Source organism: Diceros bicornis, chromosome 23 (genome assembly GCF_020826845.1).
Source record: "Diceros bicornis minor isolate mBicDic1 chromosome 23, mDicBic1.mat.cur, whole genome shotgun sequence".
In the NCBI taxonomy this organism is placed as follows: Eukaryota; Metazoa; Chordata; class Mammalia; order Perissodactyla; family Rhinocerotidae; genus Diceros; species Diceros bicornis.
The window spans coordinates 8604789-8623934 of NC_080762.1; the positions used below are offsets into that span (position 1 = coordinate 8604789).

The 19146-nt window shown below is 37.9% G+C and overlaps 1 protein-coding gene across 1 annotated transcript in view; it reads right to left on the reverse strand.

Annotated features, from left to right (window-relative positions):
- Positions 1–19146, reverse strand: part of LAMA2 (laminin subunit alpha 2) — a 572820-nt gene that overhangs the window by 385871 nt on the left and 167803 nt on the right. Inside the window, exon 4 of the mRNA XM_058566315.1 lies at positions 2345–2587. Within this exon, the coding sequence (XP_058422298.1) occupies positions 2345–2587 (243 nt within the window). The remainder of the gene's footprint in view (positions 1–2344; positions 2588–19146) is intronic.

The following is a 19146-nucleotide window of genomic DNA, read 5'->3' on the forward strand; positions in this document are numbered from 1 at the left end:
GAGGTCCCACAAAGACTAGAGCCTGGACAAGAACCCAGTCTTCTAATCCCATGTACATTCTTCTATATCACGATATCTCAGAATAAGGACTCTTTCTACTTATTCTCGATCCAGCATCTCTATGTCTCCTCTCCATGCATGGGTGGTTCAGTGGTAGAATTCTCCATGTCTCCTCTAAACCATTTTTGAGTTTAGCAATTACCAACTTTTTAAAAATCAACTTTCAGTCTTTACTACAGTATGAAAGAAACATTAACCTAGGAGTCAGGGGACCTGGATTCTTATCTCAGCTTTGTTACCAGTTGAGCTGGGAGTCTTGGAAATATCACCGGCCTTCTCTGGACCTGTTTATTCCAAAAAGTAGCATGTTTCACAGAGTAAACTATATAAAATGAAGCAGATATCCTAGGAGACGTCTGAATTCAATTCTTATTCTTAAATACTCTCATTCTACTTCAAATATTTTGAACTACTTTTGGTTCCTCACCTCATCCACTTTCCTATGAGAGAGAAATAGACTTAAAAAACATGTCACAGAGAAAGTTGAATAAGTTGTTCTTGATGATCACCATCAATGAGTAGTTTTTAGTGAATGTCTAGGAGTGAAAATAATATAGCCAGTTAAACAAACAAACAAATAACACTTCTGCTTGTTCCATGTTGGCAGGTTGACACCGTCTAAAGGATGGAGAACCACCATCAACGCAGGGCAAGGATGCTTTGGGGATACGCATGTAACGCATATGTTATATATCTATCTAAGTACATTTTATATTGTTCAACTAATTTCTGAATTGCACCTTTTTTTTTAAAGGTAAGGAATAGCTTTATAAATATTAGATAATTATTATTCCTGGGGAAACACTGGATCCAGATAAAAATAATAAAAATTCAACCCAAATTATTCTCTCCACACTCCCTCCCTCCTCCTATATCCTCAGGCCAGTCTGACCAGGAATTAGGTGCCTCTGGGCACAAAGCAGGTTGAACAGCTGTTTGATTTTTTGTCATTTGGCAGATTGAGATCTCTGCTGGGAGTGCAATTTGGTATTTTTCCCCCAAAACTGATATTTTTGAACATAGAATTTGAAATACAGTGAGGCACTGGTACACATTCATAGAATAATAGTGCCAAAGAGGAGTGTGATAGATTTATGTCAGAAATCTAACTTTCCCCCAGAAGTGTCTAAAGAGAACCCTAGATTGGCTGAAGTGGACATGATAAAATTTGAATACAGGGTTTCGGAACATGTGAATGCAAAAAATGTTACTAGCTTCACGTGTGAGGACTAGTGAGGAGAGAATCTCAAACATGAGTATAAATAGAGGTGTACATAAGTTTGTAGCACAAAAGGAGCTATGCCACATATACTGAAGGGACAGATGAGGGAAATATAATTAGAGAATCCAAGAGAGTCACTATATCAAGGTTTGGGTATTTGAGAGACTATTACTACAACTACTAACAACAACAATAGTTATTATTATCATTACAGCAGCAACAACAAAAACAGTTAATGCTAGCAGAGCACTTAGTGTATATGTCTGTCAGCACTACTCCAATGCTTTAAATATAATAATTCTCTTAATCTTCTTGACAATCACATCAAATAAAAACTATTGTCATTGTTTCCAATTTAACGGAAGTTAAACTGAGGTACAGAGAATTTAAGTCACTGGCTGAAGATCACACAGCTGGTAACAGGTGAAGCCACGGTTTGAATCTGTGGCTTAAAACCAATGAATGAATCTAAAATCTTAACCACAGGATAAAAGATGCTACAGAAAGGCGGAACACTTTTGAATTAAGCATATAATTAAGCATATAATAAGCAAAGCCTGACCAAAGGAAAGAAACCCCATGGTAGCTCTATGTGGTGACAGAAGAAAAACATACAAAGAGTGACAGAATTCTCTTTTATTTAGGTCCTTCATGTGAATTATATTTTTTCCCAAAGTCAACACTTTTGTTCCCATCTTCAGACCATAGTACACACAGATCTAAGGCTTCCTTTAAGGTTTCAATCCTTTTCCAATCATTAGCAATCCTCATTGTCAGAAAAGTCTCTTCATACGTAAAATTAATTATTGACGTTCCAACTTAAACCCATTTCCTCTTCTCTGATCTTTATTGGAGATGGGAGGCACATTCTAGATGAAGGTAGTTAAAATTCTAATCACTTTGGGTTTTTTTTTTCCTTTTTATTTAATAACTCATTTAAATGTACTTCTGCTAAATCCTATTTTAAAATCTCCCTGACATTAATTACTGATATATTCAAGTCTTTCTGACAGGCCTATTTTGCCATCGTAAATGTACTCATGGTGACATTTCCCATCTTACCTCTCCATTTTCTAAGGGGTGTATCTTGGAGTAAAATGAAGTACAGATGACCTCATCGTCCTTGGCATATGATGGTGGTCCCGTGCGGGGATGGATGTTGTAGAGGGTGATACACTCTGTGTCCGTCACAGCGTGATACTGCCAGGGCTTGTATTCAAAATCATCCAGTGAGCGTTCCAAAATCCAGTTTCCAGGCCGAGGGGAGTTGGCCGCTTTCACAATCACATACGCAATCTGGAACACCTGGGGAAGAGGGACAATAACAATATGTAACTTTGAATTCCAAAGTATTCTCATCATTTTATACCAAATATAAGCCTTAAAGCTACAGTAGGTTTTATTTCAGATTTTATTCCATAACTTTATTATGTTTTCTGAAATGATTTTACTGTTACATGTTCGTATTGAATACCTTTGTCCTAAGATGAGATGTTTCATTTTGACAGCCAGGGCTTTAAAAGAAATGGGTTAAGATGGGATTTTAGTTCTCTAACAACTCATTGACATCATTCCACCTAATTTTTAAAGTTTCATGATAATCTTGATCATGGAAAGCGTTTATGACATACCAATTTACTCAACGTACTGTGTTAGCATATAAAGTATGATTTAGAAATTCTATGCGTGGGTAGTGCTTGATAGTTTAGAAAACACAGTTAATTACATCACCTAATCCTCAGAAAAGTACCATTTAGACGGAGTTAGTGTGGTGCAGCAAAAACAACATAGGGTTTTGGAGGCACAGTCTGTGTTCAAACTGTGCTCCCAGCATTTATGTGACCTTGGGCAGATTATTTTACTCTTCCAACTCCTAGCTTCCTTTTTCTCCAAATTATAGTCAATAATAAATCCACTACTGAGAGACAACTTGCATTAAATGAGATAATGTATGCAAGTCCCTAGCAAAGGACTTGGCGATAAATGCTCAATAAATTCAATTCCTCCACATCCCCAAATAGAAAATAAGGGAGAAGAAATTCTAGGGCACGCAGACAACTGTTTGAAACTGGAACATATTAAATAAAGGGTTTCTGTACTTTTGTACAAGAGGTAAACATGTTAAAAAAAAAAGAGAGAAATAAAGAAAAGCATCACGTTACTATAGATCAACAGAGTGACAATTGAGGAGAATGTGGCAATCTTCTATTTTCAAATCTACATAAAATTTGAAGACATAAAAAATAATATTCAGGATGTTTTGTAATAGTGCATGTGTGTGACTTTACCAATGCAGTCCAAAAGAACACTGCACAAACATTATTGAGTGACATTTATGTGCAATGCCCTGGGTAGAAAAATAGATACAAGCTAGTTTAAATTACAATCCCACCATCCACGGATTGATAATATATTGTACTCATGAGACAGATGAAAAGGACACTAACAATAAAGCAACATGGTATGCTCTTGTTTAGCAAATACTATAAGATATGGGGAGCTTGCCAGTTCTAGGCTCTGGGTGATTGGGGTCACTGAAAGGGTACTACTGGGAGGACAGACCCACTAAAATGTGATGAAAGGGCCTGCTGGGCTGCAGAGGAAATTCTGAATGGAAAGTTCTAGAAATAAACTTTACCTGCTTCATAATTTTGAGATGAGAGCTTCGTGAACTCAACGTGCACAGTGTCTATGGTAAACTCTAAGGGATTGAATTTAAAAATACGAAAAGTTGCTTTACAAGAGGTACTACAAGTGGTCTGATGCTGGTCTGTTGTGATCTTTACTAGAAGGCACTTCTGCTTGTGCGCCATGAGGGGAAAATCATGAGCCATCAGATGAGTAACAGTAGGGTTGGTAATTGCCTCCTCCACACAGTTGTGGAAAAACTGGTGGTTAAAATGCTGAAATGCTTCTATATCTGTTGATAAATCTCTGTTGCCCAAGCCTCGCAAATGCCTCCACTTCACTGAGACCACCTGGTTAACCTCAGGATCGCAAGGAACAGCCAGGACATGTGCTCGATTGGTCTGGGCTTTGACCGTTCTGTTGTATTGAATATCAGTCCAGGTGGGAAATATTTTGAACGTATATTTACAGAGGTATACAGAAAAGTATAATTGCAGATAGACACACATATCTACGCAGGTGCGTATAAATACTTGGATATATTCAGACATTTTGGCGAAGAACATCCATGAACCTATTAAAGCTGTAACCTCCGGGGTTTGGGAATAAGGAGTCAAGGAGACAAGGAGGAGAGCTCATCCTTTTCATCCAATATCCTGCTATATTAGTTGCAGTAACATGTCTTAGTTTTTAATAAAATTATTTTTAAAATAAAGCAAGATAAGTATCAGAGAAATGACAAGAGTAGGAGTAGGAGGGAACATATTCCACCAACCATTATACAAAATATTTGCTGTTTCTACATTTTTTAGGTGTTATTCATAAGGAATTATTTCTCTTAGATACTCCATATTCAACAACTCATGCACATGGAATTTCTTTAAAAAGAAATTCACTGTGGAACATCCCAATTGAGTAATCTGATACAACACAGAGAGATATTTGTCTCTACCACAAATATAAAACACTCTGATCCTAACTTCTGGTAATTCTAGAGTATTCGTGACAAGATCCATAAAATGATAAAGAATACAAATAACTAAGTTGTGAGCTCTGAAGGACAGAGACTATAGCATTTATATCTTTAAAGATACTACAATCCTTATTATAACTCTTTTGAAATACTGGGTATTCACTATTTATTAGATTTAAACAACCCAAATCACTGTAGCATGCTTCCATGTCACTTCTACTAACTCAACACTGATTTTTTTCTGTTCATTAGAGCTTGAATTCCAGTCAACACTAGCATACTTCGTCACTTGCAGGAGCTAAGACACACACTGCTCGGATGTTCGTGCTATTATGTCTCCATGAGCTTAGAAAATTACTTGAACTCTTTTACCCTCTGTTTCCCAATGTTTCTTTTCCAAAGTCAAAACCATGGAAGAGGTAATGAGATAATGAATACAAAGCACTACATGTTCTCTGGGAAAAAGAATCTACATAAATATTTCAAATTAGCATCTTTCCTTCCAAAAAAAATTGCACAGAGATATTTTTTTTAATAGAAAACAAAAAAAGGAAATAAAGCATACTTAGAGATTATAGGTACCCAATAAGACAAATAAAGATACACTAAGATTATGGATAAAGAAATTTGTTTAGAAAGCAGCTCAGCAAGCAAATGCAGGAAGAGGCTAAATTCTCTTGGAGATACAATGTGGATTTATGACTTAGGGACTTCTGTGTTGGCTCTGGAATAATAGATGAAATCCATGAGAAAAGTTATACTAAAACCCCCACAAACTCTTTCTATAACTCAATGTAACAGCCAACATTAAGTGACATGGAAAAGCAGCCATTGCCTTAGAGAATATTAGAGGAGTCCCATTTCAAAACAATATCCCTCTTTCATTTATTTTCTATGGATTCTTTCACATTTCATGCAAAATTAATTAAATTAGTTGGCATGTAGTATTTTGAATAAACTTTTAAAAATGTGGTAGACAGCATTATTGAAAAACACAAAAGAATAGAAGGATTCTTTGAAGGCGTCAGAGAAAGACTGAAAATTTTAACAGTGATTTTCTAAGTAGTCCAAAATTTTAATGACCTTAATGTACCTATGCTACTTTTATTAACTATGTCTTATGATTTCAGCAAGAAGACTCTTCAAAATCAGTAGTTATAGGAGAGGAAGTCAAGATGGCGGCGTAGGCAGACTCTGAACTCACCTCCTCCCGCGGACACAGCAAATTTCCAACTACTCGTGGAAAAATTACCCCAGAGACAGAACTGAAAACGGGATAAGAGGAACTCCTGCAACAAAGGACAATCCTAATCGAGGTGGAAGAGGCAGAAACTCCCTTCTGGAGAGAAAAACTGCCGCCTTCACAAGCCGCCAGCTTCACGGCCGCCGGGAGCAGCTCACAGGGACGCAGCCTCCCTGGAGGAGCGGGGCCCTGAGCCGGGGAGTGCCCCTGCTGTGGGCATTTTGTGGACCTAGCACAATTGAGAAGAGTGCCTGCTACTAAAACATTGGAGAGTACCCCCAGAAAAGCTGGTTCACAAAGAAATTAAAACTGGCTCTTAAAGGGCCCACGCACAAACTCACCCATTTCAGAAAGCACCCTAAAATCACCAGAAAGAAAGGTGCACAGTGCTTTGGTGAAAAGAAACTCACCTGATAGGCCCCGAGTGCATCTCGGTGAGAGGTGAGACCTCTCCAGGGACTGAGACATCGACGGCGGCCATTGTTGTGGCCTGGTGTGGGCGTGCTGACACAGACACCATTGGAGTTCTCCCTGGGGCCTGCTAGCCCAGGGGTTGCCCCACTTGCTAGAGCACCGATTTAATCCAGCTCAGCCAGGGCAGGCAGCCCACCCTAGAGACTGGCCCCACCCAACAACAAGCCCTCAGACAGCTTGTGGGCCTGCATAGATTGGTGACTGGATTCTCTGCAGCCTGGCAACTGAGCCCACTTCAGTGGGGCAGGGCATGCACAAAGAGCGGGTGGAGAGTGTGGGCCAGTGGTGGAGTGTGTGGGGCTCCCGCCAGGAAGACTGGGTCCACTTCAGGAGGTCGTGGCGTGCACACGGGGCAGGACTGTGTTGACTGTGTATGTGGACCTGTGGGCGGCAGAGCTTGTCAGCTGCAGAAGACTTGTTCTTCTCAAACACCCACATAAGGGGTTTGCCCCAACTTCCAAAGCTTGAAACAGTTGGGTGCTCCCGTGCCTGAGGCCAGCCCCACCCAGCTGCAATCCTCAGAGAGCTGACAAGAGACATAAATGCTGGAGGCTTATAGTTATTGAAAGGCCTTGAGCCTAACAACCTGCCACGCTGGGGGCCTACTCACTTAAAAGAAATACTGCAACACAAATGTGGTATTAGATCTTGCAGCCAACTGTGCTGGGGCTCCCCACAGCCAATAAAGAGACTGAAGGGCCCACAACAACTACAAGCAGCTGAGCATTACAACACCTGGCCAGGAGCATAACTTGGCCTCTCTGGGTGCCTACAGGGAGAGCAAACAGGCCACAACAGAAGGACACACGTAGCCCACATAGGGGTCACCCCTGGAACATTGAGAACTGAGGGAAGCACACTGAAGGCCTCCTAAGGCATCACTTACATAAGGTCACCTATCCAAGAGCAGGTGATGTAGCTGACCTACCTAATACATAGACACAAGCACAGGGAAAGAGGCAAAATGAGGAGGCAAAGGAATACAGTCCAAGTAAGGGAACAGGACAAAACCCCAGAAAAGGAACTAAGTGAAACAGAAATGAGCAACCTACCCGACAGAGAGTTCAAACTAAGAGTGTTAAGGATGCTCACTGATCTGGGGAGAAGAATAGATGAACTCAGTGAGAATGTCAATAAAGAAATGGAAGATATAAAAAAGAACCAATCAGAAATGAAGAATACAATACTGGAAATGAAAAATTCATTAGAGGGACTCAAAAGCAGAGTAGAGGATACAGAAGAATGGATCTGTGAGCTGGACAAAAGATTAGAAGAAATTACCCAAGCTGAACAGGTAAAAGAGAAAAGAATTAAAAAGAGTGAGGACAGTCTAAGGGACCTCTGGGACAACATCGAGAGCACTAACATCCATGTTATGGGAGTCCTGGAAGGAGAAGAGTGAGACAAAGGGGCAGAGAATCTATTTCAAGAAATAACAGATGAAAACTTCCCTAACCTAAGGAAGGAAACAGACATCCAGGTACAGGAAGCACAGAGAGCCCCAAACAAGATAAACCAAAGAGGCCCACACCAAGACACATCATAATCAAAATGTCCAGAATTAAAGATAAAGAGAGAATCCTAAAAGCTGCAAGAGAAAGTCAAGTTACGTACAAAGGAAACCCCATAAGGCTATCAGCTGACTTCTCAGCAGAAACCTTACAGGCTAGAAGAGAGTGGCACGATATATTTAAAGTGCTAAAAGGAAAAAACTTACAGCTAAGAATACTCTACCCAGCAAGGTTATCATTCAAAATGGAAGGAGAGATCAAAAATTTCCCAGACAAGAAAAATTTAAAGGAGTTTGTCACCAAGAAACCAGTGCTACAAGAAATGTTAAAGGGACTGATTTAAGGAGAAAAGAGAAGACCACAAATAGGAAAAATTATCTATTTCCATGATAAGAGGGTAATGGATACAAATGCACAAAAAAGAGGTTAGATATGATATCAAAAACATAAAATGAGCGAGGAGGGAAGTTAAAGAGTAGAGCTTTCAGACAGAGGTCAAACTAAAGAGACCATCAATTCTGTATAGAAGAAGAAAGGAACAGAGAAGGACTCTGCTAAAACACTGAGAAAAAAAAAAAGTTAAAAAATGGCAGTAAGTACATACTTATCAATAGCTACTTTAAACGTCAATGGACTAAATGCTCCAATTAAAAGCATAGGGTGGCTGATTGGATAAAAAACAAGACCCATATATATGCTGCATACAAGAGACACACTTCAGACCTAAAGACACTCACAAACTGAAAGTGAAGGGATGGAAAAAGATACTCCATGCAAAAGGCAATGTAAAGAAAGCTGGGGTAGCAGTACTCATATCAGACAAAATAGACTTTAAAACAAAAACTGTAAAAAGAGACAAAGAAGGGCATTACATAATGATCAAGGGAACAATCCAACAAGAGGATATAACACTTGTAAATATCTACGCACCCAATGTAGGTGCACCTAAATATATAAAGCAATTATTAACAGACATAAAAACAGAAATAGACAGTAACACAATAATAGTAGGGAACTTTAACACTCCACTTACACCAACGGATAGATCCTCCAAACACAAGATCAATAAGGAAACATTGGCCTTAAATGACACACTAGAACAGATGGACCTAGTAGATATATACAGAGCATTCCATCCAAAAACCGAAGAACACGCGTTCTTTTAAAATGCATTGATCACATATTAGGCCACAAAACAAGTCTTCATAAATTTAAGAGGACTGAAATAATACCAAGCATCTTTTCTGACCACAACGGTATGAAACTAGAAATCAACTATAGGAAGAAAATCAGAAAAAGCCACAAATATGTGGAGATTAAACAAAATGCTACTGAACAATGACTAGGTCAATGAAGAAATCAAAGAAGAAATCAAAAAATACCTGGAGACAAATGAAAATGAAAATACGACATGCCAGAATTTATGGGATACAACAAAAGCGGTTCTAAGAGGGAAGTTTACAGCAATACGGGCCTATCTCAACAAACAAGAAAAATCTCAAATAAACAATCTAACAATGCACCTAAAGGAACTGGAAAAAGAAGAACAAACAAAGCCCAAAATCAGTAGAAGCAGGGAAATAATAAAAATCAGAGCAAAAATAAATGAAGTAGAGACCAAAAAAACAATAGAAAAAATTAATAAAACCAAGAGCTGGTTCTTTGAAAAGATAAACAAAATTGACAAACCTTTAGCTAGACTCACCAAGAAAAAAAGAGAGAAGGTACAAATAAGTAAAATCAGAAATGAAAGAGGAGAAATTACAACAGACACCTCAGAAATACAACAGATTATAAGAGAACACTATGAAAAGCTATATGCCAACCAATTCGACAATCTGGAAGAAACGGATAAATTCTCAGAATCATACAACCTTCCAAAACTGGATCAAGAAGAAGTAGAGAATTTGAATAGACCAATCACCAGTGAGGAGATTGAAACAGTAATGCAAAACCTCCCCAAAAATAAATGTCCAGGACCAGACGGCTTCCATGGCGAATTCTACCAAACATTCAAAGAAGACTTAATACCTATCCTTCTCAAATTCTTCCAAAAAATTGAGGAGGGGGGAAGCTCCCTAACTCATTCTACGAAGTTGACATTACCCTGATACCAAAAACAGACAAGGACAACACACAAAAAGAAAATAACAGGCCAATATAACTGATGAACATCGATGCAAAAATCCTCAACAAAATACTAGCAAATAGCATACAACAATACGTTAAAAAGATCCCACCATGATCAAGTGGGATTTATTCCAGGTATGCAGGGATGGTTCAACATTCGCAAATCAATCAACGTAATACACCACATTAATAAAATGAAGAATAAAAATCACATGATCATCTCTATAGATGCAGAGAAAGCATTTGACAAGATACAGCATCCATTTATGATAAAACCTGAATAAAATGGGTATAGAAGGAAAGTACCTCAACATAATAAAGGCCATATATGACAAACCCACAGCTAATATCATCCTCAATGGTGAAAAACTGAAAGCTATCCCTCTAAGAACAGGAACCAGACCAAGATGCCCACTGTCACCACTCCTATTTAACATAGTACTGGAAGTCCTAGCCAGAGCAATCAGGCAAGAAAAAGAAATAAAAGGGATCCAAATTGGAAAGGAAGAAGTGAAACTGTCACTATTTGCAGATGACATGATTTTATATATAGAAAACCCTAAAGAATCCACCAGAAAACTTTTAGAAGTAATAAATGAATATGGTAAAGTTGCAGGATACAAAATCAACATACAAAAATCAGTTGCATTTCTGTACACTAACAACGAAGTAGCAGAAAGAGAAATTAAGAATACCATCCCATTTACAATTGCAACAAAAAGAATAAAATACCTAGGAATAAACTTAACCAAAGAGGTGAAAGAGCTGTACACGGAAAAGTATAAAACATTGCTGAAAGAAATTGAAGAAGACACAAAGAATCGGAAAGATATTCCGTGCTCTTGGATTGGAAGAATTAACATAGTTAAGATGTCCATACTTCCTAAAGCCATCTATAGATTCAGTGCAATCCCTATCAAAGTTCCAACAACATTTTTCACAGAAATAGAACAAAGAATCCTAAAATTTATATGGAACAACAAAAGACTCCGAATAGCTACAGGAATCCTGAGAAAAAAGAACAAAGCTGGAGGTATCACACTCCTTGATTTCAAAATATACTACAAAGCTATAGTAACCAAAACAGCATGGTACCAGCACAAAAACAGACACACAGATCAACGGAATAGAATCAAAAGTCCAGAAATAAACCCACACATCTATGGACAGCTAATCTTTGACAAAGGAGCCAAAAACATACAATGGAGAAAAGAAAGTCTCTTCAACAAATAATGTTGCAAATAGCCACACGTAAAAAAATGAAAGTAGACCCTTACCTTACACCATACACAAAAATTAACTCCAAATGGACTAAAGACTTGAATGTAAGACCTGAAACTATGAAACTTTTAGAAGAAAACATAGGCAGTATGCTCTTCAACATCGGTCTTAGCAACATATTTTCAAGCACATGTCTGACCGGGCAAGAGAAACAAGAGAAAAAATAAACAATGGGACTACATCAAACTAAAAAGCTTCTGCACAGCAAAGGAAACCATCAACAAGACAAAAGACAATTGGGAGAAGCTCCTCCTAACAATTGGGAGAAGATATTTGCAAACCATACATCTGATAAGGGCTTAATTTCCAAAATATATAAAGAACTCATGCATCTCAACAACAAAAAAACTACCAACCCAATTAAAAAACGGGCAAAAGACCTGAACAGACGTTTCTCCAAAGAAGATATACAGATGGCTAACAGACACATGAAAAGATGTTCAAAATCATTAACTATCAGGGAAATGCAAATCAAAACTGCAATGAGATATCACCTCACGCCCGTCAGAATGGCTATAATTAAGAAGACAGGAAACAACATATGTTGGAGAGGATGTGGAGAGAAGGGAACTCTCACACACTGCTGGTGGGAGTGCAAACTGGTGCAGCGACTATGGAAGATAGCATGGAGATTCCTCAAAAAATCAAGGATAGAACTACCATATGATCCAGCTATTCCTCTGCTGGGTATTTATCCAAAGGACTTGAAAAAACCAATGCAGAAAGATACATGCACCCCTGTGTTCATTGCAGCGTTATTCACAATAGCCAAGACTTGGAAGCAACCTAAGTGTCCATCAAGGGACGAATGGATAAAGAAGATGTGGTATATATGCACAATGGAATACTACTCAGCCATAAAAACAATGAAATCCAGCCATTTGTGACAACATGGATGGACATTTAGGGTGTTATGCAAAGTGAAATAAGTCAGAAGGAGAAGGTCAAATACCGTATGATTTCCCTCATTAAGTAGTAGATAATAACAACAATAAACAAACACATAGAGACAGAGATTGGATTGATGGTTACCAGAGGGGAAGGGGGGAGGGAGGAGGGCGAAAGGGATACTTCGGCACATGAGTGTGGTGATGGATTGTAATTAGTATTTGGGTGGTGAACATGATGTAATCTATGCAGAAATAGAAGTATAATGATGTGCATTGAAATTTATACAATGTTATAAACCAATGTTACTGCAATAAACAAAAAATTTAAAAAAAAAGATATCAGTAGTTATATAACCTTACTTCCACGTGAGTAAAACCCGAATCTGTATGGGGTGCAACAAGGAAAACAAACACCTCATTATAAGAAATACAAAATGCTGTGACGGCTGGGCTTTGATGAACCTTAGATATCAACACACAATACCCAATTTTTTTTCTGAGGGAGGGCACTTTTTACAAACTTGGTGCCTGAAAAAGATCCAAAATCACTTTAGAAATAATACCAAATGTTTGACTTTTTACTGTAACAAAGAGAACTTTCTATTTCATAGTTCATTTGTATATCACCTAACAACATATCATGTAATTACTTTACTGATGCAGCACTAATTTAGATGTTCCTGATATAATAAGCAGAGGATTAAGAACTTAATTTCATTTAAGATGGAATTAGAGAATAGTGTCTTTCTGAAGAAACTTTTAGTCCCAAAGTAACAAGTAACATACAGTGACCGTCATATACAGTGATGCTTTTCAAACTTTTCCCATCTTGGCTGAGATAAGAGGATATTGGTTCAGCCCTGGGGTAAAAGGAGGAGACTTCACGGCCTGAAGTGAGCAACCAAGGAACTCTGGCCACTCTTGATGCTGCCCTGGGCTGAATAATATCTTAGCTCACCTACAACCCGTGTGCATTAGTCTGACATCCAGAACTAATTTCTTTCCCATACATTGCTGGGTCTGGATTTTTAAAAAATATTCTCTGCTATGTCTCTCAGGAACCCACTTTATCCCAATTTCTTTGTCCTCAGAAGAATCACAGATCTAGGAAAATGCTACCAAAGAGTATTGTGTTTTAGAGATTTTACTCAGACTCTTGAGTGTCATTGACACACAGTTAAGAGTGCCAGGTCAAAGTGACTCCTTAATGACGTAACAACACCAATGGGACCTCTGTTTCCTGTAGGCCGATCCCCATGAAAGCCATAAATATATCACTGAATATACTAGAAGTCTATGGAAGACGACACTTCATCCTCATCCCAGGACTTGATCTGAATTACTCTCTTCCATTGCATCTTTCCTAATCTCTCAGGAGAACATGTGGCCTTCTAATTTCTGCCCACTGTTGAGCTCTGCCTCCCTCCCCACATTACTGTCTGTCTGTAAACTTCCTATGGCAAATAGTTGCCCACATAACAAAATTGCTTAATTTTGAAAGAGGTTTTGCAATATTCTAGTACCTGCTCTTGCTGATGTTATGGATTTTAACATTTCCATATGCTGTGATGCCAACTCTATTTTGAAAATTCATCTGTATTCTTGGTTTTATTAATGTGTTTGTAGAATTCCCTTATTTGTCCATATAGTTATATTGGCTTTCAGACAGCAATGAGAGTTATACAATATCAGAACCGTAAGGATCCTAGAACTGTGAGTTTTCAAGCTTAGTACCCGCTGGAATAATCTGGTAAGCTTTATAGAAATGTGTATGTATCTCCATGTTCAAGTTGATGGATGCAGTTCATGTGATTATCTGCTTTTTCACCCGAGACCTCAAAAGAGAGAATAGAGAAATAAAATAAAACCAGTAACAACAAAGAGAAGTGCGTGAAGAGAGTTCAGTATTTTTCTGGATGGTCCATGCGAGTTGGCTGATGAGGGAAAGCAGAGGTCACAGCCCAAGGTCCTCAGAGAGGCTGTTGGGGGAAGTCCAGCTGAATCTCCCAGCGGCAGGTCTGACCAGAAGCAGCGGTGAGAAGTGGGCTGAATATAGGGAATTCATCAAAAGTCTCAGTACAGTAGAGAATTCACTCAAAGACCCACTCCCACAAAACCACATGTAACCAAGTTCTTACTCCCCAGCAAAAATTTCTGAGTAATTGCAGAAAACAAGTGGTTCACTATAATCTTAAAAATTCTCTGAAGAGATCATTATACAGATTTTGATAATACTATTACTGGACCTATGTTTAAATCAAGCTCCAATAATACAAGCTTTTAAATGATACTTTAAACTTAAAAAACTAACCTGGAAATACCTCCAATTATTACTTTCTAGGTGAGTTTTGCATCCCTTATAAATTTACACTTAAATAAACCTAAAATAACGTGGTGGGGAGTCCAGAAGGACAGCCCCTTTGCCTGCTTGTACTTTCTTTCAGGCAAATTCATTTACAATAATTTCACATACTGAAATGATTTGTAATTGCCACTCAGTTATAATGCGCAGCCCATTTATAGTCCCCACCCCTCCCCAAGTGTATATGTAGTACAATTGCTGAGTGTGAACTTAATGAGTTGCAGGTAAGCAAATGTGCCATTTCCCCTCGGGGTAAGTGGTTCCTGTGTTGCCAGAGAAAAAGAAACACTCTGTCTTCAATTAAAACAGATTTTTTATACTCACATTAAACCCATGTGAAGTTTATACATTTGAAAATGAATTACTTTACCACTTCAGAATTTCTAAGAAACAATAATCTTACTGGATGACTAATGATAATCCCTTGAAGATAAAATGTTCAATTATGTGTTGAAATAGTTTTTAAAAAGGGTTTTAATCAAGGCCTAACTACTCATGGGAAAGTTTGAAGGATTTCTCAACCTCACTCTGCAAGAAAGAAAATCGCAGCTTCTAGCTCTGAAAAATATCGAGTTACTCTTCAGTTCTCCCTAAATTACCATATAAATGTAAAGCAATTTCATTTTTTCATTAAAAATAATGGTTTCGTTTTCCCCTAGAGCTGGACAAATTGATTATAAAGTTGATTTGGAAGAATTAACAAGCAAGAAGAGCCAAGAAAACCTGAGATGGAAGAGTGACGAGTGGAGGGATATGTAGTTAAACGAAAAAAGCAATGTGGAGAAAATGGTAGTTACGCAGACACTGCTGTTTACTGTGAAGCGGGCTCCTTTTGAAATGATGGATCTATGGCCACTAACAGTCGTCAATGGCCGCTAACATCCCCCAAAAGAGAGACACTCGGACATTTTCTGCAGTGTGATGGAGGCACGTAGCACCATCTATAAAGTAGTCATGCCGAAAAAGTGAACCCAAATCAGAGTCAGTCTCAAAATTTAACTATCAGTTTATAGGAAATACAGCAGCAGAGGAGCATGTAAACAGCACTACAGGGGATACAATTAGCAAAATCCAGAAAGTGAGAACCTCTACTGGACAAACAATATGGTTTCTTCAAAAAATAAATTGCAAGGAAATAAAAAATAATGTGTTTATAGATTAAGAGAGACAAGAGATATATCAAACAAATGTAATACGTGACTTCAGGTGCAGACTGATTCAATCAACCAACTGTTAAAAAATTTTGGAAGCAAATGTGATGAATTTAAATACTGACTGGATATTCATTAGCATTAAAGAAGCAATAGCGGTAGTATTAATTTTTAGGTGTGACAATGGTTTTCTTTACAAAAGAGCCGTATCCTTCAGAGATACATACTGAAATATTTATAGAGATGGTGAAATGTATGGAACTTTCTTCCAAATAATCTAGAGCAGTGGAGTAGGGTACGGATCAGTGTAGAATTGATGCGAGGGCCATGAGTTAATTCTTACAGGTGGGTATTGGGGACATCTAGGTCTATGGTATTTTTCCCTACACTTTTGGGTATGTTGGGAAATTTTCATAACCAGAATAAAAAAGATTACTAACACATCTCATTTTAATAAACAAATGATTCTCTTTCACATAATGATTTTACCACTACTGGTAATTTAGTGCTTGCTCTTAAAGGGCAAATATTTAATGCATTTTCTTTATTACCTTGATAAATGGTTAACTCTGCTTTATACTGTGACTACATTGCATTCTGAGCTCAAGAAATATATCTTAATAATTCTTTCAAATTAATTATCAACTCTAAAGGGCATTGTTGGCCCAGAAGGTATCAAAATTTTAGTCCAGTCTTAAGAAAACTAGTAACACGAGTGAATGGAATCCAAATTGGAATGAATAAGGTCCTCCCTCGGCTTATTAATACATTTAGTGCTCCATGCTTCATTAAGTTGCTATCATTTTTAACAATGTTAGCTGCAGGTAAAACTCAGACAAGCATTTTCCTTCTCTTTAGCACTGCCCTTGACATCTATTTTCTCCTCACATATTTCTCTCTCATCTGAAACAATCTATGGTTTCAAAAGATTGACCTGCCTCCTGTGAACAAGCCATTGGCTCAGCACGGCTTTCACACCAGCTACTGGTAAAAGAGCAGGTAGGCTGAGTCCCCCATAGAACATGACAGTCCTTTCAATGAAGCCATCGCAGAACATATATTGATGTGAATCACAGACAATTGGTGTGACAGTTTAAAGCTTGCCTTCTAAAAATTATTCACCCTGGAGAAACACCCAGCATCGCTTTGTTTTTGTGCTTCTATAGTTACCAGGGCAAGGAGACCCTACGTATTCTCCAATTTATGACATTGCAGACATGAATGAATCACTCTAGTTTAAAGCATTTGGGGAATAATAGGAAAGATTTGAAGTGATGAGAAGAGTTAGAAATATAATGTTAACAGAGTAAAATCACAAATCAAAGATAGAATGAAACTTTCTGATCTTGGTTCATGAATTCTTTCAACAGACCAGAGTCACTTAACACTTATTCAATTTCAGCTATTACAAATGAAATAGCATCAGCTCTCTTCCCGCTTGTATATTACCGCCCCACTTTCTTGTCCTTCTCTAAGGACTTTCTTAAGAGTATTCCGTACCCTCCGTTGTTTATGACCTTACCTGTTTATGACCTGCCCTATTTAACCCCTTGTAGCCCATGCACCACCCACCTACTTTAATCCCTTTCAGAAGAGTGACCAGCAACCTGGTAGGAAAATTCACGTTTTTTTTCCTCCATCCTCATCTTCTTTCAAGTTACTACAGCTTTTTTGACTATGTTGTTCTCTGTCTTTCTGAAACTCTCTTTATTTTTGGAAAAATGAATTTTATTTATAATTTAGGGATTTTTTTTGAAAGAAAAACATGTTTTCCTAATACAACTTTTTGCCTAAAATGGAAAGTAAACAATGAGAGAGGAGGGAGTGAAGACAGAAGGAGTGTTCAGAAGATGGCACTTCGTGAATTTCTCTCCACGCCTTGCGTGGCTGCTCCTGCTGTGGGCCTTTTTAATTCGAGTTTCCTCAAAAAAGAAGTGTCCCAATGTTCTATTTCCTAATAATCTTTTCCTTGGGGAAAGTAACAGTTTGTTTAGTGCCCAGTTTTTGCCAGGCACTTCAGCATGCATGCAGAAGTTTGTTTCTGCTAACAAGAATCTTATGAGATAGGTAGGAACTAATTAGAAAATTGAAATGATAGCAGCTAGGTGTGGTAGACAGAGTAATGACCCCTCAAAGATGTCCATATCTTAATCCTTAGAATCTGTGAATATGTTACCTTGTATGGCAAAGGGGACTTGGCAGATATGATTTAGTTAAAGACCTTGAGATGGGAGATAATCCTAGGTTATCTGAGTGAGCTTGAGGTAATCACGAGGTCCTTAAAAACAGAAGAAAGAAGCAAAAGAGGAGGTCAGAGTGATGGAACATGAGAAGGACTCAACCCACTTCTGGCTTTGAAGATGCAGGAAGGGGCCACAAGCCAAGGAATGCTGGTGGCCTATAGAAGCTGGAAAAATCAAGAAAATGGATTTTCCTCTAGATCCTCCAGAAACAAATGCAACCCTGCCCACACCTGGATTTTGCCCAGTAAGGCTCATGTCAGACTTCTAACCTATTAACTGTAAGACAATAAATTCTGTTGTTTTAAGCCACTAAATTTGTGGTAATCTGTTATGGCAGCAATGGAAAACCAATACACTAGGTAACTTGTTTCACTTCACATGACTAGTAAATTATGGAGCAAGTTTATAGATCCAGTTTTGTCTAATCCTTCCATGTCTATGAATATTTCAACTAACTTCTTTATACAGATAATTCTCATATTTCAATTTCTAACCTAACCAGATTCTCATGTCCCATTTTGTATTTCAAACTAACAACTGAACATCACTTATGACAATTTAATTTTGCTTTGTAAAGAAACAATTTTGCCCTTGTTTTACCACCAAAATTAAATTATAGGTTGCTAGCAGTAGAAACCATAGAATATTTTATAAATATTTTTAATGCCTTACATAATAGATTCTCAATTATTTTTCAAATTCAATTGAATAGGTGATCAAAAATGGAATGCCACCTCTGAAATGATTTAAGGGACCTCCAGGGTGATTTCTACAAGTACCTAAAGGGTTAACCTCACTAACAACCATACAACATTCATAAATACAGATGACACATCCCTCATTATTGACAGAGGGGAAATTCTACCAAGATAACAGCCTTAAGTATGTCTAAATCTCATATTCTCCCTCTGAGTTGAAAATTTGCAAAAGACAGAATTCTGCCAAGGTTTCTCAAGCTGGCCTTTACCCCAAATTTTA